This window comes from Dendropsophus ebraccatus, chromosome 2 (genome assembly GCF_027789765.1).
Source record: "Dendropsophus ebraccatus isolate aDenEbr1 chromosome 2, aDenEbr1.pat, whole genome shotgun sequence".
In the NCBI taxonomy this organism is placed as follows: domain Eukaryota; kingdom Metazoa; phylum Chordata; class Amphibia; order Anura; family Hylidae; genus Dendropsophus; species Dendropsophus ebraccatus.
In genome coordinates this window covers 162,335,990-162,362,916 of record NC_091455.1, presented here as the reverse complement: position 1 = coordinate 162,362,916, position 26,927 = coordinate 162,335,990, and the positions used below count along the sequence as shown (strand labels likewise).

The 26,927-nt window shown below is 40.5% G+C and overlaps 1 protein-coding gene across 4 annotated transcripts in view; it reads right to left on the bottom strand.

Moving 5' to 3' along the window:
- The window catches only part of GADL1 (glutamate decarboxylase like 1), a 195,041-nt gene that overhangs the window by 53,402 nt on the left and 114,712 nt on the right, over nt 1–26,927 (bottom strand). For all 4 annotated transcript variants that reach the window (XM_069960402.1, XM_069960401.1, XM_069960403.1 and 1 more), the window contains one exon: nt 13,239–13,438. In XM_069960402.1, coding sequence (XP_069816503.1) covers nt 13,239–13,438 — 200 coding nt within the window. The remainder of the gene's footprint in view (nt 1–13,238; nt 13,439–26,927) is intronic.

The window sequence follows — 26,927 nt, the reverse complement described above, 5'->3', positions numbered from 1 at the left end:
ACCTGTCTGTGATTTCATAAAAATCCAGACTCTGAAGACTTTCGAGAATTTCGAGAAAACTGGTTTTCTGGTTAGGATAGTCCCAAATCCTGAAATTGACACATCTAACCCATTTTCCCAAGTGCACTTCCTGTAGTCTTGTAGTTACAAGAGACCAATACAGTAATTTTTAGTGTAGCAGAGCAACTCTAGGGTACTTTAGTGCAAACCTCATGATAATGTAGCATGCAGCAAAAACAATAGTATGCTGCAATGTGTATGGTTATCATTGTCTATTATATTTATATTTAAACCCTTTGCTAGACTTATAGGCAAACTTGCAGATTTGAGTTCAGAAATGCACAATGCCCAGTCAGCTATATACAGTTCAGAGAAGAAATTGTATAGACTCTTCAAATCTGGGGTTAATATCAGTAGGATGAGAGAGGAAGATTTTGGATCTGCTCTGCATGGTGAACATTTCAGTTCACTACGGCCGTTCACTATGGCCACAACAACCGTTGTTTAATTATTTTCGCGGCAGTACCGAACAACGCCCGTTGTTCAATACAGTGTTTAAGCAATGGCCGTTACCGTAGAGTTCAACACAGATCATTATTTTAAGACAATAATGGCCGTTGTTTAAATTAGCAACAACAGCCATTCTTGCCTTAAAGTCTACCTGTCACTTGTAAAAGCTTTGTATTCAGTGTTCAGACATGTACCGATCGAAAGAACAAGCGGGGAGGGGACCATACTTCAGCGCATCCACGCTCCACTCTGTGTAAGTTAAAAAGAGTGGGGCTTCATAGAGCCTAATTTTTTTTTAAACACAGAGCAGGAGTGAACCACACTGCAGCGCATCCTCTCCTGCTCGTTCTCCCAATCGGTGAGTGTTCAGTCCTGGACTGATCAAAACTTTTGACATGTCTCTATGACATTTCAAAAGTTTTTACGAACAACAGGTAAACTTTAAAAGATCATAGAAGAGTAGAATAATATGGTTGCTTTCTCCTGACCATCCCTTGTCCATGATTTACGTATGGTACAGCTCAGCCCCATTCTCTGGACTGGGACAGTCAATGAGTGGAGTGTGTGTGTATATATAACAGCTCAAAAAGAGAGAGGGAGCACTGAAATACCACATCCAGGATCTCAATGAATGAAATATTCCAGTTACAAATCTTTATTGATTACATGGTGGAATGGGTTGACAACAATAAAACGATAAACGATAAAATGATCAATGTAAATCAAAATGAATATCCCATTAAGGTTTGGATTTGTTTGGAATGATACAAATCAAAATGGAATCATCTTAAAATCAAAATGGAAAATCGAATTACAGGCTAATCAAACTTTAGTGGAAATGCCTCACGACAAGTAAATGAGGCTCAGTAGTGTAACCTTCACATGCCTGTATTACCTGCCTACAATGCCCACAAATCAAAAATGAAAAGTCTATCATAAATACCCACTGGAACACCAAAGAAATAAAGAAGAAACTATATATCTTTATTAACCCCTGAGGAAGTTCCCAGTGAGAAACGGAACGTGTGGAGAGCAGTGGACCCCAACATGGACCTTCTGACAATTTGGTGATATTTTGGTCATACCTGCCTTTGCTTGTTTTGCAAATCTTTTGGTAGTTTTTCTACCTCATCATCTTTGTTTACAGTAGGGGGCACAGTTATCACATCATATTCATTTGTTAGATTTTTGCTTGTCGGAGTGTCCTGGGGGCTCCCCTTGTTGTATTTTGTGTTTTTAACTGTTTATGTCCCAGTGTGATGTTTGTTACTTTGATTTATGTGAAATAAAGATAGATATTTTCTTCTTTATTTGTTTAGTGTGCCAGTGAGCCTTTCCTTTTCGTTTTGTTGGTACTATTCATATTCCTGTCATCTTCTAAGCACCCTGTAATTTTGGAGGTGCATAGCCTACATATTTTTCTCACTGCCCACAATGCCTGCGCTTTCTCCTGATGAGGTGGCTGATGTTCTCCTGAGGGGTCTCTTCCCAGACCTGGATTAAAGTGTGGACATTAGGCCCTCATGGCGTCTGTTTCTAACAGTTTGCACAGACACATGGATATTAGTGACCTGCTAGATGACATTTTGCAGGACTCTGGCACTGCTACTCCTGTTTCTTTTTGAAAAAAAGGAGGTAGCATTCCTGCTGCTGGGTTGTGGCCCTTCTACGCCCCCTCCACATCTCCTGGTGTACTGGTCTGTCATGATACTGCATCATAACTGGACAGGTTGATTTTACAATTGTATGATTGACTTGGAGTTTCATTGTGTTGATTAAGTGTTCCTTTTTTCTTAGCAGCTGTATATTAACATTTTGATTATTGAAGTCTGACTTTTACTTTATCCTCTAAATTTTGAGAATGAATAGAGCAAAACTCTTCTTGAGTGGTGTTACTAGCTTGGTGGGATGATGGGAAGCATTGCTGTGCACGAAAAACTGTACAGGAATTGCAATGCCTAAAGGACACCTGTCACTAGGTTTATGCTAGGTTTATGCCTAGATGAAGGTAGCATAAACTAGTGACAGAAATGCTGAATAGAACGGTGTGTTACTTATTTGCAGGAGAATGGGCTCTCTGCTGCATTACTTTCTCAGTCCAGTCCAGTGGGCAGAGGGAGCTGGTGCTCCTGAATATTAAGGACTACTGAGCACACACACATAATGGAGAGGACTAGTGTCCTCTTTATTGAGAAGAATATTTCTGAATTGACTGTGTAGAACAATAAAAGTGATACATCATTCTTTTCAGCTATTTTGTCACTTGGTTTATGTTATCCTTAGGGCCATATTAGACGGCCTGACATCTGCTAGACGGCTCAATAATCATGCAGTTAAGGCTGCACAGACATCCTTAGTAATGTCAGTGAAGCCCTTGCTTTAAACTGGTAAATTAATAAAGATGTTCTATACCTACCTGTCCACGGTCCACCTTTGTCCGCCTGACTATTCCCTGCTCACCAAAGCTGCCGCTCACACAAAGGAGCCTGTCTCTGAAGTGACAGGCTGGTCAGCTAATCACTGTGCTGTCCCATTTTCAGTGATGAGCAGCCTGTCACTTCAGAGACGGACTTGGAAGTGTGTGCAGCTGCTGCGATGAGTGGGGAAGCAGGGACAAGGCAACAGGACATCAGGGAGCACAAAGAGTAAGTATAATGTTTTTTATTTTACTTGACACTGTCATTAGCCCTTGGCGGCACATCACTAATACATGTACTGATGAGCAGTTGGCAACCAATTATTTTTAAACTTGCTCACAGACAATGATCAGCTGATCATCAGTTTCTCGGCCGATTGTTGTTTTATTACACAGCGTGATATCTGCCTGATTCTAACTGACTGGACAGATAAACGCCCGTGTAATAGCATAGGGCAGTATACACCTCCTGACAAAGTCTCTTTAACTGCCACTGTAAAGAATTTAGTCCGGTTGGCGGTCGCTGACCGACACGGTGTGGAGTTAGCGTAGGGACCCGTGTGGACCAGAGGACCTGCGCGGTGGTACACGGGGCAATATGGCTTGATCAATTCATATACAGACACTCTGGTGTTGATTTTTAATATAGGCCTAGCGGCATTAGTATCAGCCATAGATGGGATGTGCAGGCGTTCCATTCTCTCCAGTTCGTGTAAAGAATTTAGTGTTCCCAGCATCCATTTTATAGGAAACATCTTTTAGGAAGGCTTTATAATATAATTTAAAACATTCCTTTCAAGAATGTGCTATAAATGTTTCCTTGTGTGTTAGAAACTGTCTATTAATGGTGAAGTAGATCAGTATTGTTAGTGACACTAAAAAAATAAGCAAACTTCATTGTAATATAGTGAAATGCTGGTAACGTGTCTAGCATTGTAGGAGTATGAATCTCATTTAGTAACATTTTCTCATTTCTTCTATCAGATGCAGATAAGAATAACTAAGATTGAGTAGATAAAACATTGCGCTAATGAACTGACATTTCAAACAGACGCATGAAGGAGAAGAAAACAATAATGTCTGAATTTTCTCTTCAAAACTTGATATATTGACATCTGTAAGGATTCTCTTTTCAGATAGAATGGAGACCACAGTTTTTTTTTATTTGAACTTCTTTTCTATCATGTGAAAATGTAATTTTAAATAAAAGGGTTATTTAGCTAATGTTAAATGGAAATATGAGCTAAAGATATAATTATACAAAAATACAACGTGTCACCCATTAATATTGAACCTTGAGAGCAAATGTTCTGCAAAGATGGCATTTCACAAATGTTCTGCTATTAAATCTGCCAACATTTATAGTATACAGTTTATAGTACATGCAGGGTTGGGGGAAACATAATGAAATAGTATAGTTACCGGATCCCGTGCCTGTGCTGCACCACATTACCCGGCTCCCGTAACCCATTGGATGTAATTTTCTTCTGGATTCGGGGTTTAAGCTGGAATGGTGGGAGAAGGTGGGATATAGCTCGCTCAGCCAATCAGTGACTGGAGTGGAGTCCTGCCCCAGTCACTGACTGGATGAGTAGGACATCTGTCAGCCAAGGCGTGACATAGCAGGGGGGAGAGATGAAGAATGCCAGCGGGGGTCCAAGAGCAGGCCAGGCCCTGCATGGGCACAGGGAATGGTTAATATACGTTCCGTATTATGTTCCCCCATCCCCTGCCCAAACTGCTTTTTTTTCCCAGACAGACTTCTCTTTCAGATAACTCTATACGGTAGATAAGTATCACAATACTATGAAGAACAATGTGGTGAAAATAGCTGCAAGCAGAAGAAATCTTAAAACTACAATCCCAAAGTGTTACTGTTAATTTCCCTAACCTTTAACATGTCATTACAGATCAGAGTCAGTCTCTGCTAATACCCACTGCCAACCCGAAATACAGTTGGGGCATGGGGGGGGGGGGGGTGTACAGCAACATTCTTCCCATTCTTTACTCAGTTAGGGTCTATGGAGCAGTCAAGTCAGATGTCCTGGCTGGAACACTCTTCAGCCCACTCCCGCCACCTGTGTCTCTGCTATAGCTGTATCCAGGCATTTTTAGGTGGTCCCTGGGCAGTGTCCCCCTCTATCTCGTATGTTGCCTGTCTCTAGTAATAATAATAATAATAATAATAATAATAATAATTATTATTATTATTATTATTATTATTATTTTCATACAAGATGCCAAGAAGAATATTATTACCATTTTCCTCAAGATAAAATAAAGCAATCCAATATGTTGGCAGAAGTATTTAGTCCAAGTAAATTATTGTGCTCAGAAATGCAATGTTTTGGCTGGGTAACAGCCTTTATTAAACTGGATAAATGTTACACGGCTGAATTGTGTGTTTGTGAGCAAAACAACAGTACACTACTTCAACTAAGTACTTATTCTATGTGGTGCTGTCACTGACATATTGGAATACTTTGACTAGTAGGGGTGAGGTGTATGAAGACCCCCGAGGCAACATGCCCCAGGAGACACTGTTTCATGGGGAAAAAGTATGCATGTTTGGTCAAGTCCAACAGTAAGAGTCACCCATATGTAGCTCTTTGAGAGTTCTTGGTCTTCATCATTACAAAGCAGGTTGTTGGCTGTAGGTAAGCAAGAAATGGCAAAGATAGAAGGTCAAGACCAGACATGGTTTCTGTCTGCAATCTCTATACAGAATACAGCAGAATATCCCTTTTAACTTTACTCTGCCACTGTATGCCAATCACAAAAAAAAAATTACTGTGTATTATATATATTTTTTTTTACTTATGAAAATCAATGGGCTATGTACAGTATACAACAGTATCACATATGGTTGGCTACATCAGGTCCATATGTTCAGTGTATACGGCAGGTGAATCTGATGACTGATAGCTCAGCATGCTTATACTTGAACAAAAAGAAACATCTCTCTGAAAATTTGAACACTGCATTTATAAGCAGATCATTGAAATACAATCATATCCACATATGTTCAGAATTCTTCGTGAGCATCACATGAATGTTGTTTCCTTGTCCTTGACTCATTACGAAGCAGTAGAAATGCCAGTAAAATCCAAGGATTTTTAAATTGAGAAAAATGGACTCATTCCTCTCAAGCGTGACAGACATGAGATATATCTCCCTGATGGATCTTATAAATAAAGCTCAAACTAATAACCCATAATTGATGTAACTGTACCTTCACTGGGAAGACTTGAATGAATGAGTCAGTGAAAAAATGACACCTATGACAACTTTAACACCTCAGAGCTGGCCTTGTGCAGTGGAAAAGAACTGTCCTTAAGATATAAGGTCAGAAGACTAGCTCAGAAAGCCAAATCTATTTTCAGACTCTGAGGCACATTAGTTCTGTATCCTTCAAGTAATCCCCAATGTAATATATCAGCAAGACATAAGCAATTCAGCTAGCCAAAACAGCTGAAAACTTGGATAAAAGAAATCAAAAAATAAAACAGACACTTGACAGATACAATAAAACCTTATCAAATCTCATCATGACAATGGCCTTCAAAAGCAAATCAGAGCATTTTGTGTAGCGGCATCAGATAAGATCACCGCTATAAAAGCTCTGATGGATGTAATAATTTCATTAACGCTACAATTTGCTCTAGAAACAAACTAAAGTAATGACAGCGATATGTTAAAAGGTTCGAGCCAATAGACAAGTGGACAAGATGTAGCACCGCAAAGTGTTCACTAAAAGCCTTATCGGGGGATCTTGTTTTCAATTAGAGTTATAAAGGCGGAATGCTAGGTTGACTTTATTTATTACACTTTACTAATAAGGTAATGGATTGATGCAAAACCCAGCATAGGATAAATGAGTGTAATGTCAAGAACACTTAGCAATTGGAAAAGGAGGCAAGAAATAAAACACACAAAAGCTTGCTTATAGAAAATTGTGCGGCTTTATAAATCAAATGTTTCAAGTTGTAAATATAAAATAAAAAAAAATGTTACATTGAACTATAAATTTAGAGAACTGGGGTCCTATGTTACTCAAAAGATTTTTTTTTTTTTATATGATTGATCTGAATGTTTACAGGGTATAGTATATGCACAGTTCAGAGATATTTTACTACAGGTTTTAAAAAGCTGTCTTTTTTCTTAGTCTGTCCATCTATACATACAGTTGTCACCCAAATGCAATATTTGCATACTACAATGCATATACTAGACCACTGTAACGGCATTCAACAACAGTGCTACATACAGTCCAGATCTGCAGTACATCTGATTGGCTGGAAGATCCAACTGAATACCATGCTGATGAAACACCTGAATTACTGAAGTACAACTGTACATACACTGTGTGGATGCATGATATCACCTATCTACACTACTAAAATGCCACAATGTCTTTTGCTGAACTTTACTTGTGCAAGGATGAATCTATCTCTTGCACACTAACATTTTTATTTCATTTTTTTTTTGTTACTGGATGTGTATTGTACAGAAGCTCTAAAGAAGCTCCTGTACTCGGTATACTAAGTGATTTGCAGTTCCCAGCTGCTCTTTGTCTTTTATAGGACTTTTGTTTTTTATCTGCTTATTCAGGGTATGAGCCCTATTGTACACTGCCTTTACTTTGTCAGTAAAAGGCTATGTGGGGATTTATCAAACACAGTGTAAAGTGAAACTGGCTCAGTTGCCCCTAGCAACGAGACTCCACCTTTCATTTTCCAAAGAGCCTGTGAGGAATGAAAAGTTGAATCTGATTGGTTGCCAAGGGCAACTAAGCCAGTTTCACTTTACACCTTGTTTGATAAATCTCCCTCCATAGTTTACATAATGTTCACACAATCTTGAAATGACAGACTTCTTTGGGACAACAATCATGTAATGATAAGAGACTATTGTCTTTTGATAATTACAGCTGTAAATAATGTACGTGATGATTACTTGTGTACATCTTTGGACGTTATATGACGGCCATAAAAAAACGGCCATCATTTAATCTTTTAATTTAATTGCTGTCAGATGTTGTTTAGGCCAGGACACACATGGTACCTTTTATATATTTCTGTGAGTCTCTCATGTAGAAAAATTATTAATTTTTTTTTCAAGTACAAAAGAGTCAAAGAGCTTCTTAAGTGTGCCAAGCTGTTTTACCTCCTTACTCCCCCTCCCATACCTGATCCTGCTTGGGACTCAATCAAGCAGGAAGGAGGAGAGGGGAGACATTTCAGCTTGGTGCAGTTCAAGAGCTTGGAAAAGCTTTTTTGACTCTTTGTGCCAGAAAATAAGAGCATTTTTGAACATCATGGAAGCACAGATGGATTTATAAAAGGTACCATGTGTCTGACACTCTATAATAGTGTCAGCCATTTAGAATGTGAATCGGAGCTGACAGATTTCCTTTAAGCTCTGCAGCTGGTAACACTGTGTCTATCTATCTGTGTACCTTTTAAATTATTGGTGTCTTCTTTTGTGGCTGAATATGTCTGAATTCTCTAATCATTCTTCTCATGTCTTTTGCTTGTTTAAGATTTGCTTTTGTATCCTTTTCAGATAACACTTCAGATATTTATCACCTGTCTTTCAGTGAAATGTATGTAGTAATTTACTTTTTTTTTCTTTTTACTATTTCATAGAAACATAGAAAAAACTCAAACATGTGTCATCTTCAAATAGAAGCTATTTATGGTCTCATTCACTAGCACAGAGGAAAAGTCAAAAGATCATCTGCCTCTTCATTGAGATAATCAGCGAGGGTCTCCGAGGACAGATTGCCACAATAAAGTGATGAAACAAAAGAGAATATTGGTCAAGAAGTAATAAATGTTCTAGCACAGTATTTTATGGTTGTTACATCTGATTCTACAAAGAATTGTTTGGCTTGGCATATTATTCCCAATGATCTAAGACTTCTAGATAGAGTGAGACTTGATTTGAAGGAACATCTCTTTGCCTATAAGGTGTTATTTTGCATATTCTTTCTTCCCAGAATTCCCAGTGGAGCAGCAATGGTCTGTAAGTCTCCACACGTCTTTATGACAGACTCTCCTTAAGGAGAATTTGTAACCCTTCGACCCATCTGATTCTACAGTCATTCCCAAACTGATAATATGTTTGCAAGCCTATATTCATACAGAATGTTCTGGAGAGCATTGTAAGACATACAACAATGTCTATTTCAAACCTCAAAAATGCCAATTATTACTTCAGTCCCCCCCCCCCATTTAATTGTAAAGAATTTAATAACTGGCCCAGATTTACTGTTGCATATGTTCCTGAATTTCTATTACAATTCCATCAATAAAAAACAAAAAATGCATTATATGACTACCACCGCATTTACTAATCTGTTTAATGTAAAGGGGGTGGTGGCCTCGATATAAAAAAGGGGCATGGCTTCAGGTGAAAGGGCATGGCTCGAGGTGTACAATTAAAGGGGTACTCCAGTAATTGTTTTTTTTCTTGAAATCTTTTTATATTTTTCTTTCAAATATTTTAATTTTTTTTAGAAAGGTATATTGATTTGTAAATTACTTCTATTAAAAAATCTCCAGTATGTCCTGCAGGAATTCTTTCCAATGTGACACAGTTCTCTATGCTGACATCTCTGTCCAAGACAGGAATTATCCGGGGCAGTAGCAAATCCCCATAGAAAACCTCTGCTCCTATGGACAGTTTCTATCTCAGACAGAGATGTCAGCAGAGAGTACTGTTATCGACTGGAAAGAATACAGCATTTCCTGCAGGAAATACAGCAGCTGATAAGTATGGGAAAATGAGATTTTTTTTAAAGAGAAGTATATTACGAATGTATATAACTTTCTGACACCAGTTGATTTGAAAGAAAAACATTTTCGATAAAGTACCCCTTTAGGTCAACTTACGGTTGGTCTAAATTTAAACTATATCAGGGGAGTCAAACTCAGGCCCTCTAACTGTTGCAAAACTACAATTTCTATCATGCCTGGACAGCCAAAGCTTTACCTTGGGCTGTCCAGGCATCATAGGAATTCTAGTTTTGTAACAGCTGGAGGGCCTGAGTTTTACACCTGTCAACTAGATAGTCTTTAGGTGCACCAGATTTATCAATCAGCCTGACATATGATGCGTTTACACGAAGCGATAATTCGCCCAATTGATAGTTTAACGATTTTGAGGCAACGATTTGGTTTTTATAATGATCAGCGTTTAGACGAATAAATCGTTAGAAAAATCGTTAGAAAATTTGTAAGAAAAAACATAATTGCAATCGTTTTTAACCCTTTGAGGACCAGGCCCAAAATGACCCAGTGGACCGTGCAAATTTTGATCTTAGTGTTTCCGTTTTTCCCTCCTTCCCTTCTAAGAGCTCTAGCACTTTCAGTTTTTTTATCTACAAGGCCATGTAAGGGCTTATTTGTTACAGGAATAGTTGTACTTTGTAATGGCGTCTTTCATTTTACCATAACATGTATGATGGAATTCCAAATATATTATTTATGAAGATATAAATTGGTGAAATCGCAAAAAAGAATGCAATATGGTAACGTTTGGGGGGTTCCTGTGTCTACGTAATGCACTATATGGTAACAGCGACATGATACTATTATTCTATAGGTCAGCCCGAACACAACCATATGCAGGTTTACACAGATTCTCTAATGTTATATATTTTTTTTAAATGAAATCCTTCTTTTTGGCAATTAATTATAAATAAAATGGGCCTATTGTGACGCTTATAACGGTTTTATTTTTTCACCTACAGGGCTGTATGGGGTGTCATTTTTTCCGCCATGATCTCTAGTTTTTATTAATACCATATGTGTGAAGATCAGACGTTTTGATCACTTTTTATTAATTTTTTTTAATATATAATGTAACATAAAATCGGTAATCCGCGCACTTTTTTCCCTCTTTTCGTGTACGCCGTTTACCGTTCGCAATGACGCTTGTTATATTTTCATAGATCGGACAATTACGCACGCTACGGTATATTATATGTTTATTTGTTTATTTATTTTTATATGTTTTATTTATATAATGGGAAAGGGGGGTGATTTCAACTTTTATTGGGGGAGGGGTTTTGGGGTAGTGTGTTAGTGTTTATAACTTTTTTTTTTTTTACACATTTGAAGTCCCTTTGGGGGACTTGTACATAGATTAGTTTGATTTCTACACTGATGAATGCTATGCCATAGGCATAGCATTGATCAGTGTTATCGGCGATCTGCTCATTGAGCCTGACTGTGCAGGCTTAGTGCAGCAGATCGCCGATCGGACCGCAGGGAGGCAGGTAAGAGACCTCCGGCAGTCCGTTTTACCGATCGGGACGTGACAGGGGACTCCCCCTGTCACTTACACTTAAACGCCGCGGTCGCGGCGTTTAAGGAGTCAATGACACGCGGCAGCGCGATCGCTGCAGTGTGTCATTGCCGGTGAGGTCCCGGCTGCTGATTGCAGCCGGCCCCCACCTGCTGTGAAGCGCGCTCCGCTCCGGAGCACGCTTCATAGCGGGAGAAACACCCAGGGCGTACAGTTACGCCCTAGGTCGTCTGGGGACAGACTTCCATGGCGTAACTATACGCCCTGGGTCGTCTAGGGGTTAAGATCGCTTATGCCCATCTGTCACATAGGGTGAATTTTTGAAAGACTGTTTACACAAAGCGATCTGCGAATTTTTAGCGAACGATGAACGACGATTTGAGAACATGTTGAAAGATCAAAATGAACGATTTCTCGCTCTGCGCTTGATCGTTTGCTGTGTTTACAAGGAACAATTATCACTCAAATGCGATCGTTATTGCGATAATTCGAACGATAATCATTTGGTAAATATGCACTTCAAATCAGTTTGCACTGCTAAGCCCAGATAGACTACAGAATGAGACTACACCATTTTCAGTCTACCATATATCAAGTCTATTTAGGAGCTGGAGATACAACATGGGCAGGCAATTTTAATAAAATTGTTTGAAAAGTAGCTTTTTTTTAATACATTGAGACAAAAGTGATTGTAAAGGTGATACAGCCATTAAAGCAGTTGTATGGATTAAAAAAAAAAGATCTTCTTCCCCGGAAACAGTGCTTGAACAGGGAATTTAGTGCGATACCAGACACTACCCATAGAAATAAGTGGCACTTCCCAGTAAAATAAACCATTTTCCCTAACCTCATACCTCTTTTATTGCCAATTTGTAATCTCCTGCTGTCAATTCAGCTAGTCACAGAAGGAAAAACATATGCTTTGAGATGTTTTTGCTCCAAAGATATTAAAATAAGAGCAAATTACCCAGAAAAAATGTTTCTGCTTGTCTAAGAACAGAAATCACAATGGGATTATTTTGAATAACATAGCTGATTCTTTTATCAAAATATAGCAAGGATGATATGTTTAATAACAAAGATGTCATGTAGATGAAAGAAATATGAATATGATAATTGTACCTTACAGCAAATATTTAAGTATACTTTGTTCACACATGCTAAGTGATCCATCAGGCATGTCATATACATCAAATTAATGATGGTCCAGCAGCTGCACCTTCAATCAGAACCACAGTAATGACCTGGTAGAGACAGCGCTTATGTCCTATCATACATCATTTAAAATAAGTATACCTTAAAGCGGCACTATAAGCAGGTTCTTCCCAATGAGCCTACTGATATGCAACAGACCTTCTTTACCTGATAACTGCAGCACTGTTACCATTCTTCTCTTCTCCTCTGCATTATCTTCATATTCCCTAATTGCCCCTATGCTAATCAGCGGCTTAAGCGCATTTGTGGTGTCACCCGATGGCCTGGAGCACCAGCTTGGCCCGCCCATACACCCTCTCCTGTGCCGCCCCCCTCCTGTGTCGTTCAGTATGCATAGCTTTTCTTTAATTATTAATTTTAACACAACATACAGTGTAGAGGACGTAGACTGTCAGTTGTACGGTTCTCAACATGATGGAGATTAGTGGTGATTGCCTCTTGACAATTCACATACAACAACACTCCATAGACTGAAAAGAAAAGAGGTTACCCTTCTGGAGTATGTACCAGAGGCTTTCTCAAAAAGAAAACAAAAAAAAACACAGAAAACTAAAAACTGGTGAGAGTCTTATGCTTGATTAGCATGTATCATGCTAAAAACACCCTATATGAGAAGTCACGCATATGTAAGTAAGTATAGATATTGAGAGGGAGGTTTTGTAGATACAAGATATGTATTTTCTGATTACAAACCTACTTTAAGATGTACATGGGCAAACATGGTGAAGCTGCGCTGATGTATAATGAACAAGTTTTAATTGATTTATTTGAAACATTGTCTTACTTGGATAATGCTAGAGTGCGGTTCACTCTCTCTTCGAGTCCTATGGTCCCTAAAGCTTTCCACATCATCCAGAATTTGAATGCGTCGGCTCGTCTACTGCACTGAATAGACTTGTCCCCAGTGTCATATCGAACATCATAGAACTTATCCTGCTGGAAGAGATAGGAGGCTTCCGCTGAATGACATCTTTTTAGCAGGTCCTGAAAAAGATGAAGAAACAGACAATAAAACTCTACAGTGAATTGTATCTACTGTTCACTGATTATACTAGGAAAATGTCATCTTTTCAAAATTCAAGCAAAATTGTCTAATAACTGCATCATTATGCAATTAGTATTATACTGTATAATAGCACGAAAAAAATATATTTTCTGTTTAATATTTAGGGCATTATAAAGGCCATTGGAAACAAGGAAAACTTGTGTCATTTTTCTGACACCAATTCAAAAGTATTCTCTGATTTGTCATGATGCATGATAGAAGCTCACAAGCGGGGTCAAGTGAAGAGTCACAAGCGAGGTCAAGTAAGAAGGAACGGGGGGGGGGGGGGGTTACAGCATGCTGCATGCTGCACTTCAAGAACTTGGGAAAACTCTGACTCTTCATACTATAGAATGGAAAGCAATTTTTTTCTACATTCTGGAAGCACAGGCAGGTGTATGAAAGGTACCATGTGTTTTCCTAATCTGACAGCTATCTAACTGGAATGTGAATTGCGATTGACAGTTTCCTTTAATGAAGTGCAAATAAAGTGTAAATAACACTTAAATTAAAAGTAATAATAATCTAAGTCTTAAATCTAAGGGGGGCATTTATTAAGTCCGGCGTTTTTTACGCCGGACTTATAAATGCCCCCGCAGCTCCGGCCGCTGAGGACTGGAGTAGGTTTTCGGCGTACATTTGGGTGGAACGGATGGTAAATCACGCGGACTCTGAGTCCGCGCCCTCCGTTCCGCCCACTACACGGCCCCTTTCCGCCCCCCCTGGCGTACTCGGCGGAAAGTGCCGATTTGCGAATATTTTATTCGCAAATCGGCCATTTGCGAATAAAAAAATACGCAAATCGGCACATTTCGCAAAAAATCATCCGTTCGCCGGATGATACATGTGGCCCTAAGTCTCTAAGTATTAAAAGATTTAACCCTTAGAGGACCAGGTCAATTTCAATTTTTGTGTTTTTCCCTCCTTAATAATAATAATGATTTTATTTGTATAGCGCACACAGATTCCGCAGCACTTTACATAGTTCTGCCAATTATTGCTCCCTGTCCCCATTAGGGCTCACAATCTAAATTCACCTATCTGTATGTTTGTGCTTAAAAGGCCATAGCATCTGCGTTTTTTCACCTAGAAACCCACATGAGCCCTTATTTTTTGCGCCACTAATTGTACTTTGCAATGACAGGCAGAATTTTTTCATAAAGTACACTGCGAAACCAGAAAAAAATTCAATGTGTGGTGAAACAGAAAAAACAAACAAAACGCATTTGTTTCATTTTTTTTTTCTTTTACGCCATTCGCCCTGGGGTAAAACTGTCTTGTAATATATGTTCCTCAAGTCTGTACGATTACAATGATATGTAACATGTATAACTTTTATTGTATCTGATGGCCTGTAAAAAATTCAAACCATTTTTAACAAACATATTTTTGCACAAAAGGATAAGATGAAGTGCGGCAGCTCACCAAAAATCGGTTAAAAGATGCTTTATTTGGACATAAAAGGCATCAATAGCAGGTACTATCCACAAATAAACAGAGCGACGGCTGTTTAACGTATAAAACGCTTCTTCTCGGCTGGGGACAGTGCCAGCATTGTGTGAATCTATGTTAACAAATATATGTTCCTTAAAATCGCTCCATTCCCAGGCTTATAGTGCTTTTATCCTTTGGTCTATTGGGGCTGTGTGAGGTGTCATTCATTACACCATGATGTTTTCTTTATATCGGTACCTTGATTGCGCATATGCGACTTTTTGATCGCTTTTTATTACAATTTTTCTGGATTTGATGCGACCAAAAATGTGGGCGATTACGCACGCGGTGATACCAAACATGTTTGTTTATTTATTTATTTTATTTATAACATGGGAAAAGAGGGGTGATTCTGACTTTTATTAGGGGAGGGGGCTTTTTTTTATTAATAACAACACTTATTTTTTAACTTTTACACTTATACTAGAAGCCCTCCTGGAGCACTTCTAGTATAAGTACACTGATCTCTCATTGAGATCTATGCTGCATAGATATGCAGCATAGATCGATGAGATAGGCACTTTGATTGCTTCCGTCTGCTGGAGCCGGAAGCAATTGAGTGCCGAGCTGGAATCAGCGTTATTACGGCGTTGAGCCCGGACGGAAGAGGATGTGTGGATCGCTCCTCCGGGACAACACCAAGGATGGCTGCATTCAAGTAATCGGATGCAGCTATTAACTCCGATTACTTTATTAGTGGGCATGGCGATCGGACCATGCCCGCTAATAGCTGCGGCCCGGGCTACGAGCGGCACCCGGGAAAGCGGCGGTTAAGAGCGCTCCCGCTGCGCGGCCCCGCTCTGAACACATGGAGGCGGCCCTGTGCGTACATGTACGTCCAGGGTCGCCTAGGGGTTAAAGATAAAAAAAAGTTAAGTTTTAATATTAGTGGTCCCATAGACTATTGGATCCTTTAGTTGTTGCTGTTGTTAGTAACTAGTCATGGTGACAAAGGGGCTTTTGAAGAGTTGTTTGAAGAAAGAATTTCGAACACCATTATGCTGCCTCCATCAACCTGAACTGTTTAACCCCTTGCCGCAAAATGACGTTTCGGGAACGTCATGTAATGCAGGTAGTTCCTGCAAAATGACGTTCCCGGAACGTCATTCTTTCCCTGCCTCCCCCAGCTGTCCCTAACAACGATCGGCCAGCGGGAGGAGGCTGTGTCACACAGCCTCCTCCCGCTGCCTCTGCCCGGAGGGGAGCCGCGCTCTTCCCGGAAAGTTAACCCCATAGGCACCACAGTCCATGGGACCACAGTGTCTATGGGGAAGCCGGAGGGAAATCCGCTCCCTCCGACCCCCGCGAGTGATAGTTAAAAGCATCGCAGAGTTATCACTACATAAAGAGACAGGTCAGTTTGAAAAAAAGGCCAAAAGAGGCTGAAGAGGCAAAGGGTTAAATGTGACAGGAACAGGAATATGACATGTGACAAATTCTAACCCTGCCATCAACATGGTGCACCTCATGTTCATTTGTCTCATTTCCTACAGAGAAGCTCCATTGTGAGAGCACAGGTGTATTTAGTAAAGTGGAAGTTCATTGTATACTCCTTTTTAATAAGCTATATTCCCCACAGTTTGCATGCTTCCAGTATAAATCTAAATAAGGAGGAAGGTAACAGACAACGCTATAGACAGACAACTCATTTATGCTGGAGTTTTAACATAATTGCTGTCGCTAGTGTTTCTAATCACCAGGCCAAGTTTTGTGTAGGTGTGATAGATATAAATACGCTTACCCATTGTTCCTCTTTATCATACTTTTAGACCAGCTGTTGTTGCTGGCTTTAATGATCGCATAGTGTAGCGCCTGCTAACAGAAATGACAGAGCGCGCTACATTTTTCGTATCACTCCTAGTTTTATTAATAATGAGAAATGTTGCAAATCATATTGGGCTGTGATAGGAAATTTGTTCACTCGGCATAATGCAAACCAAACCAATCCCTGTAATGATTGCTATAGTCCCCTAAGAAATGCCATCTGTTTATGCCTATGCCTATGCTTTATGATATAAGTTGGCTGCTCTGTACGTTTCTGCTATAAAAGTTGACAGTATTTCAACAGTGCATTAACTACTGACAGTGGAAGAAAACACACACACACAAAAAAAAAAAATACAATCTTCTTCAAGTCGTAGACAAATTACATTGCATTGAAAGAAAGATAGATAACATTCAGATCTTAATCTAAAAATTAAAAGGTTAAACTATCACAATTGCTACTAATATATGACAATAATAATATATTTTATTTAACAAACGTATGCAGTTATGAATGGATTCAAATAATTCTACACATGTGTCTAACCTAGCTGAAGGGGAGCAGCTATAGGCCGGGTTCACCCACTGTATGACACTGGCCATTCTGTGACCCGGCTGAGTCACAGAACGGCCGGTGTCAGTGAAGATCATCCCAGCCGGTATTGCAGTGTCAGACGGATGAACTTCATTTATGTTGAATTGGGATGTGTGCACATTCGTGAGTGCCTGCATCCCAATTCACCTTAGAACACAATGGAAAGTGTGGCTAGAGCCGCACTTTCCATTGTGTGAGCTGACAGTTCTGTGTGGCTGCTATTAAATGAATCGCGGCTGCACAAACCTGACTCATTTTTCTTTGTGGCTGCTTGCAATACTATATGTATACACTCCGTCCAGAATTCTATTAATTTTCAATGCCAAGTATCTTTTGAATTAATCATGGCCGTTGTTGGCCAGGCTGCATTCCAGGACGTTTCTGCAGCCGATTTCTCTGTATCAGCTGCAGGAACTTTCTTTTTTTTTTTTACAATTGATTTGCAGGCACCATCAGGTATGCCCGCAAATCATTTAACCATTTACTTTAATGCAAAGTGCGGCCGCCGCTGCACTTTACATTATGTGCACAGCTGTTTTTCTGGACATTGTTCACTGAACAGCATCCGGAAATAATAGGCATGTACATTATTTTAACATCTGTTCTAAAGAACGAGTGTTAAAATAACAATGTCTAAACAAAGAGGGCGGCATTGCATTGACTACAATGCATGAGTTTGAGTCGAAACGTTGCTGTACGTGTATGGGTGAATAAATCATCACTTGTTTAACACTATTGGAGTGCCGTCCTCATCTATATTAATAAAAAAATCTAATGACTTGTAATGAAAAAAAAAAAAAAGCCGGAGAAAGAACACAAAATAAAAACCGCCTATCTACTAGACACTATGACAAAATAGGAAGTTTTGGGAACTTTTGTGGCGTTATTTCAGGTGTTTTTTGTAAGCTAAACAAAAGATGTGTCTGCTACAAGCCTTATGAATGTAGGTGGGGAGCCCTGGTATAGATTTTGCACTTGAGGCCAAGGGCATCAAGTTATTCCTGATGACAAGGAAGAAAACCTATTATGTTTCTGCAGTAAAACTTCCACATAAAGTTGTTTTTTTTCTAATGCAGGTCTCTTTAAATGAAAATTGTAAGTTCAGTCTTTTTGGAGTAGCTCGGCCCAGCATTATAGAAAGATATCTATAGAAAAAGAAAGACTTGAAAAGGCTGAGTGGCACTTTGACTAAGAGCCTGAAAATGAGAAAGCCTGTACTGATTATACGGAAGAACAGACTCGCTAAAGATAATGAATTCATACAAGTGAAGCTTTTTTTTTTTTTTTTTTTATTCCCACTGTGATAGTCACAGGTTGATCCAGGTAGAAAATTACTTTTTGACTGCAGAATTGCAGTTCTTTAAAAGACAGGTAAATCGATCAGTTTATCTTACAATGGAGTAAGCGTCATGGTTCCTTAAGCCAAAAAATTAAGTGGCAATAGTTCTATTCATTAAAACTACAACAAAATTGGTGAAGTGTGGAATTCTTTTATAAATAAACATGGGCCTAAAGCAGCAGCACAAACACAAATTAGAACGTCCAACTACAGAGCAGCAACATCTAAATTACTGCAGACACCAAGGCATTTATGTAATGAGAAAGAAAACCCTATGCACACACCCTTCTTTTTTTATAGGTCTGACGGTTAGGGAGAAGAAGTGGCAGTCTAGAGTCCACTTACATGGTGGGGCCTACTCATGGATCTGATACAGCCGGTTTTATATTGTTATTCCAAAGTGGTTCCTAACAGCTGATTTAGGGAACCAGGAAAAAGTTGACAAATACCATTTTATAACCATGCACTTTTACTTCTCTTTGTAGTTGGATATTAGTACGTAAGAATTTTACTGGGACAGTGAGTAATATAATTTATATCAGGAGTACAGTGTATGTAATGATTATGTTTTGGAGGACAATGGTTTTTCTGGGGGTACAGTACAAGGTATTCTTGGTTTTACAGTGCTTATTTTAGACTGCACAACTTGTTGCATCATTATATTAAAGTGGCAGAGAGAATAGAGCTCTTGCACTTAGCCTCTAATGGAGCTCACAATCTTATCCACCCTAAACAAATACATACTTTGGACCAAGGCTGAATTAAAGGGGTTATCTTGTCTCCAGTTCAGGTATGGTTTGCAATTAAGCTCCATTCAATTCAATGGAACTGAGCAGCAAAACCCCACCCAAGCTGGAGACAAGAGTCTCCATGTTTTTGTAGTGCTGGATAACCCCTTTAAGTTTGATAAAGGTGCTGGGCCTCTGAGACTGACACCCAATAGATGCCACACATGCATGTACTTTCAGCTAAGGTCTATGGGACTTGTGAAGTCAGTTAACCTAATGACCTTATAAGAAGATAACGGCGTTCATAAGAAGATCACATGCATGCATGACCATCTTTTCATTTTTTGGTAGCTTGATAGGATCACTGAATGGCCTATCATAATGCACTGAATCGATTTATTTGTTTTCTGTCTGTACAGGTTGCCTATGGCAGACTGTCGAAGCAGATCTACCAAAGTAGTCACAAGGCTTTGAACTGCCATGGTAATGGATCAGTCTATTGTAATCAGACCCTTATACCACCAATTGTGGCAGTGAATTTAGTCTCCTTCCTGTTTTTCATGTATGGATAGGCTGCAGTGCGCTGTCCTTATAAGGCTTCTTCTGACTGGATGACTGAATAGCCTAAAGGAATAGGGAGTGGTCGAAACCCTTTATATCTGCCACATCAGTCGTTATAATGTGACCCTGCCATGGGACATTTTCCAATGAATTTAACTAACCTAACAGATCTAATGCTGCGTTTACACTAAACGATAATTGGCCCGGTCGTACGATGTCGGAGTAACATTTTTTTTTCATAATGATCAGCGTTTAGACGGTACAATATATCGTACGGAAGATTCGTTTTGCGATCGTTTTGCGATCGCTTAAGCCTATCTCACACATTAATTAAATCGGCGAACGACTGTTCATACGGAACGATCTGCAAATTTTTTGCAAATGATCAACGACGATTTGGGAACATGTTCAAAGATCAAAATGAACGATATCACGCTCGTCGTTTGATCGTTCGATGCGTTTACACGTACGATTTTCGTTCGAATTTGATCGTTATCTCCCAAATTTGCACGATAATCGTTACGTTTAAGCGCACCATTAGTCTGATATCTCCAGTTAAAGATAATAAATATATCTTGGAGTGATAGGCACCAAATTCAATAAATGGTTCATTTCTTTTGAAATGATTAGTGCATTTTGAACTTTCCAACAATATGGAAATGTAATCTAAATCAGCTCAATGTGGATTTAGAAAAAATGCGGGAGAAAGGCCACAGATTTTACAACTAGTGTCAGGAACTTACCTGACTACGCTCCAGTGACATCTTCCCCTGCTGGAGTGCCTTCCTGGCTGGTGCTGTGTGACGTCACGGAGACCCGACGGCGTCCCTACCAGGGGCACTGCAGGCTCCAGTGATGCGCGACCGCTCGGCTGAGCAAAGTTACGCTTAGCTGAGCAGAGTTACGTTCAGGCTGAGTGGCAGACGCTACTGCGACCCAGCCTGCAGCTTCACATGTGCAATGTATCAGGACTCAGGAGTCTGGACCGATTGCGTTCTGGCCCGGGCTCCTGGTCCTGTATTTATAGACCCAGAGGTCAGTTCCTGGTCACTGGCTATTAAAGGGGTTGTCCAGCGAAATTTTCTTTCAAATAAAATGGTATCAAAAAGTTATATAGATTTGTAATTTACTTCTATTAAAAAATCTCAAGTCTGCTATGTCATGCAGGAAATGTTGTTTTATTTTCAGACTGACACAGTGCTCTCTGGTGACATCTCTGGCCAAAACAGGAACTCTTGTCACGTTTTTCTATGAATCCTAGAGCTAATAAGTATGGGAAGACTATAGATTTTTTAATAGAAGTAAATTACAAATCTACATAACTTTCTGGCACCAGTTGATTTGAAAGAAAAATATTTTTGCTGGACAACCCCTCTAAGGTTTATCCCCTTATCCCAGCTCGCCCTGTCTATTCCTGCAATCCACGTACCTAACTCCTCTGCTCCATTTACCTGTTTCCTGATCTTCCGCCTGACCTTTGACTATCCGTTTGATCTCCAACTTTGTACTGTGTTGCCTGTTTGGTTCTGACTTGGCTCCCTGACTCCTCTTTATCGTGCCTGTCTGTCTGCCTTGTTCTGTGTTGCACGTATCTAGTACAGGGAACGTCTTTGTGGTTGTCCACGGCTACCTATGGCCGATTGAGGCAAGTAGGTAGGGACACTGGGTGGGTTCAGAATAAGGGCACACTGTCTTGACTTGTTCTCACCTCCCTGTCTTGACAACTAGATTAGGTTAACATCACAATTTGGCCCGCTAGTAATCACTAGCTGACTATGATCTGGCCATAGAAGTAAATGGGGTAAGTGCCAGTCTGTGCACAGGTATGTTGGTGTGCAACTTTCACAGGGAGTCAATGTATTTGTGACTTGATTGGTACATTCATAATGTGAACCATGTGTGTGTGAGCTTGAGACCAAGAAAAACTAAACTAAATTCTCTTCAGAAATACTATAAAACATTAAATTATGGAACATTTATAATATACAGTACTTGCCACAATATAAAGAATTAGCATTAAGTGTTTTATGCCATGTTATGATTTAAAAAAAAAATAAATCAGAAACCAGTTATTAATTCCCTCCATAATGTATACACAGGGTATCACATGTTACTGTTAGGATTCTAGACCAGTTGTGTAAGAGATAAGAGCTTCTTTTCTATTATTGTGTTACTCATCTGACTATAGACTACAAATTACAGATGATCCTAATGTGAAATAAGTCCCAGACTTGGTTGTACCCTGCTGTGATAGAAATTGATGTCGGCATCTCTGTCACAGCAGAATGCACAAGAACTCTCTTGAATCTCTGCTATGTTTATTAGATACATTGTGCATTCAAACAAAAATTGGCTGATTTCATCAAACATGTAAAAGTGACTCTGTACCCACAATCTGACCCCCCAAATCCACTTGTACCTTCAGATAGCTGCTTTTAATCCAAGATCTGTCCTGGGGTCAGAAGGTAGTGCTGTTATTGTCCTAAAAAACAACTTTTAAACTTGCAGCCCTGTGTTGGATTGGCGTGGCCTAGAGTGTCTATGCATTAGGCTTACAGCGCCTCTTCGCCCCTCCTCCCTGCCCTCTTCATCATTAGGAATGCCACTGGCAGGATTTCCTATTCATCACCTGTGTGAACACTGCACATGTGCTGGATCGTTAAGGCACCTGTGCAGTGTTCAGACAAGTGAGGAATAGGAGAAATTCTGCCAGGGGCATTCCTAATGATGAGGAGGGTGGGGAGGAGGGACTGAGAGGCCGTGCAAGGAAAGGGCAAAGACACTCGAGGCCACGCCAATTTGACACAGGGCTGCAAGTTTAAAACTAGTTTTTTAGGACAATAACGGCATCATTTGCCGAATGGACCCCAGGACAGATCTTAGATTAAAAGCAGCTATCTGAAGGTACAAGCGGTTTGGGGAGGGCAGATTGTGGGTACAGAGTCACTTTAAGCCATTTCTATACATACACACATATATATGTGGATTTGGATTACTTTAGATTACTAGTATAAAATTGTTCCGGGACCATGCTTGTAATCCAAATCACTCATACCAAAACAAATTTTTCAAAAAGAAATCATTGAAATACAGACAATTGGTTCCAAACCCCTAAAATAATTATTTTATTTTCGGAATAACATGTAAAACAAATAAAACAAACATAAACAGCTGAATATGTGATATTATAAGTTACTGTACAGTATAGCAATCAGCATGTGAAGTATAATGCATAGTAAGTGCAATGATGCAGTTACGTAGTACAACAGCCTAGAATACAGAAGGCTTCGGTCAAAAGTCTGTGTGGTCACATGACTGGACTGCACCAATGGGCAAGGGGTGTGTGTTAAACATGGACCAATAAGAAAGTGAGAGTCACAGAGTTGTGCAGGAGGACAGTGACAGAAACTTCCTGGGTCAGAGTACAGTGCTGTAGACCCCACTATGCAGACCATGCCCACTGTGTGTGTGTGTGTGTGTTTGTATATATATATATATATATATATATATATATATCATAAAAATGAAAGTCTGTCTGTCTGTCCTCTATAGACGTTCCAAATGGTTCAGGCGTTCCAAACGCCTGAACCATTTGACCCCAAATTTGGCCCACAGATACATTGGGTGCCTGGGCAGGTTAGAGCGAAGGTCCCGTCCTTATCAGATGTACAGGAGGGGAGGGGGAAGAGCACCCCATAGAAATGAGAGCTTCCAGCAGAAACGGCAGTTGGAGGCCTAAGCAACCAATAGGATTACTACTTTCATTTTCACAGGGAGCTGAAATCTGATTTATTTCTAGGGCCAGCTGCCTCACAACAGATCCACAGAAATAATCACAGTAAGGGTACAAACACACTGGGCGAATCCACTGCGGATCCCTGCCCTGTGCACTCAATGGCAGACAAACTCACAGCAGGATGCACATTCCGCTGAAAGTTCGTCAGCAGCCCGCCCCGTTAACCCCCTGGCCACCAGAGCGTATACATCACCTGCTCCCCGCTCTGGCTTGCTTCGGGGCAAGCTGGAGCAAGGAGCAGGAGATGCATACGCTCCGGCGGCCGGGGGGTTAACATGGCAGGTTGCTGACGAACTCGCAGCAGGATGAGGCCCACTGCAGATTTGCCCAGTGTGTTTGTACCCTAACAGTGTACAGTGTATATACATTGTATACAGTAAGGGGCTTACCTGCTGGGTGGTGGGGTTAGGGAATGTATACAGCATGGGGTCTACCTAAAGGAGGGAGTGTATACAGCATGGGGGCTACTTGAAGGGGGGAGTGTATACAGCATGGGGGGCTACCTGAAGGGGGGAGTATATAACTATGAGGGCTACCTGCAGGGGGGAGTGTATACAGTATGGGGGGCAACCTGTGGTGGGGGGTTTATACAGTATGGGGGCTACCTACTGGGGGAAGTGTATACAGCATGGGGGCTACCTGCAGGGGGGAGTGTATACAGCATGAGGGCTACATGCAGAGGGGAGTTTGTACAGCATTAGGGCTACCTGAAGGGGGGAGTGTATACAGCATGGGGGCTATCTGCAAGGGGGGCAGTGTATACAGTATGGGGGATACCTGCAGGGGGAGTGTATGCAGTATAGGGGATACCTCTAAGGGGGAAGTGTTTACAGTATGGGGGCACGCTGCAGGGGTGAAGTGTATACAGTATGGGGGCTACCTGCGGGGGTGGAGTGTATACAGTATGGGGCAACCTGCAAGAAGGGGGAGTGTATACAGTATGGGGGCTACCTGCGGGGGTGGAGTGTATACATTATGGGGGCAACCTGCAAGAAGGGGGGAGTGTATAGCGTATGGGGGATACCTGCGGGGGTGGAGTGTATACAGTATAGGGACTACCTTCAAGGGGTGGGGGGTGGCGTGTACAGAGTATGGGGGTTACCTGCAAGTGGGGGGAATGAATAGAGTATGGGGGCTACCCGCAGGGGTGGGGGGTGTATACAGTATGGGGGCAACCTGCGGGGGTGGAGTGTATACAATATGGGGGCTACCTGAAGGGAGGGAGTGTATACAGTATATGAGGGCTACCTACAAGGGGGGGGGGGGTTACAGTATTAGAAACTTTGAAACCTCTTCTGTGTTGTCCTCACCAAGGCTGAAAGGTAGTGCCTAAGAGGGTCAGATTACTGGATGAGATGATGCAGGATTGTGTATGCACTTATTATTATAAGGTTTTCTACACTATACACTACAGGTATACAGGACCCCAGAACTATACACTACAGGTATACAGGACCTCCACCAACTATTTACTACAGGTATACAGGACCCCCAAACTATACACTACAGGTATACAGGACCTCCACCAACTCTATACTGCAAGTATATAGGACCCCCAAACTATACACTACAGGTATACATGACCTCCACCAGCTTTATACTACAGGTATACAGGACCTTTACTAACACTGTCAATGTTGTATATAACCAGGCTCAGCATAACACTACTAATGTTGTATACAACCAGGCTGTATATAAAACTGCCAATGTTGTATATAACCAGGCTGTATATTACACTGCCAATGTTGTTTATAACCAGGCTGTATATAACACTGCCAATGTTGTATATAACCAAACTCTGTATACAGTCTGATGACATGACATCTCAGTTTGGCTATTAGGTATTTAGGATGTTTAAAGTTTTTAATTTATTTCTAATGTACATTAGCTACAATTTACATAAACAGTGCAGAACTGTTGGGGTATATAGTGTATAAAGGGATATATAGGGCTCCTGGTGAATTATCCTTAAACAAAAAAAAACAAGGGCATAGATTTGCCACCTGGGTGACCTTGGAACAAATCTAATTAACACACTGACACTTTATACCCGGACAGCGCCGGGTACATTTTCTAATATATATATATATATATATATATATATATATATATATATATATATACAGTACAGACCAAAATTTTGGACACACCTTCTCATTTAAAGAGTTTTCTGTATTTTCATGACCATGAAAATTGTAGATTCACAATAAAGGCATCAAAACTACGAATTAACACATGTGGAATTATATACACAAAAAAGTGTGAAACAACTAAAACTATGTTTTATATTCTAAGTTCTTCAAAGTAGCTACCTTTTGCTGTAGTTACTGCTTTGCACTCTTGGCATTCTCTTGATGAGCTTCGAGCGGTAGTCACCTGAAATGGTTTTCCAACAGTCTTGAAGGAGTTTCCAGAGATGCTTAGCACTTGTTGGCCCTTTTGCCTTCACTCTGCGGTCCAGCTCACCCCAAACCATCTCGTAGCCTACGTCACTCTCCTTCTTCTTGGTCACATAGCCATTACACAGCCTGGAAATTTGTTTGGGGTCATTGTTCTGTTAAAAAAATGAATGATGGTCCTACTAAACGCAAACCGGATGGAATAGCATGCTGCTGCAAGATGCTGTGGTAGCCATGCTGGTTCAGTATGCCTTCAATTTTGAATAAATCCACAACAGTGTCACCAGCAAAGCACCCCCACACCATCACACCTCCTACACAATGCTTCACGGTGGGAACCAGGCATGTAGAGTCCATCTCTTTTCTGCGTCACACAAAGACAAGGTGGTTGAAACCAAAGATCTCAAATTTGGACTCGTCGGACCAAAGCAGAGATTTCCACTTGTATAATGTCCATTCCTTGTGTTCTTTAGCCCAAACAAGTATCTTCACTTGTTGCCTGTCCTTAGCAGTGGTTTACTAGCAGCTTTTTTACCATAAAGGCTGCTGCACACAGTCTCCTCTTACCAGTTGTTGTAGAGATGTGTCTGCTGCTAGAACTCTGTGAGGCATTGGCCTGGTCTCTAATTTGAGCTGCTGGTAACCTGCGATTTCTGAGGCTGGTGACTCGGATGAACTTCTCCTCCGCAGCAGAGGTGACTTTGGCTCTTCCTTTCCTGGGGCGGTCCTCATGTCAGCCAGTTTCTTTGTAG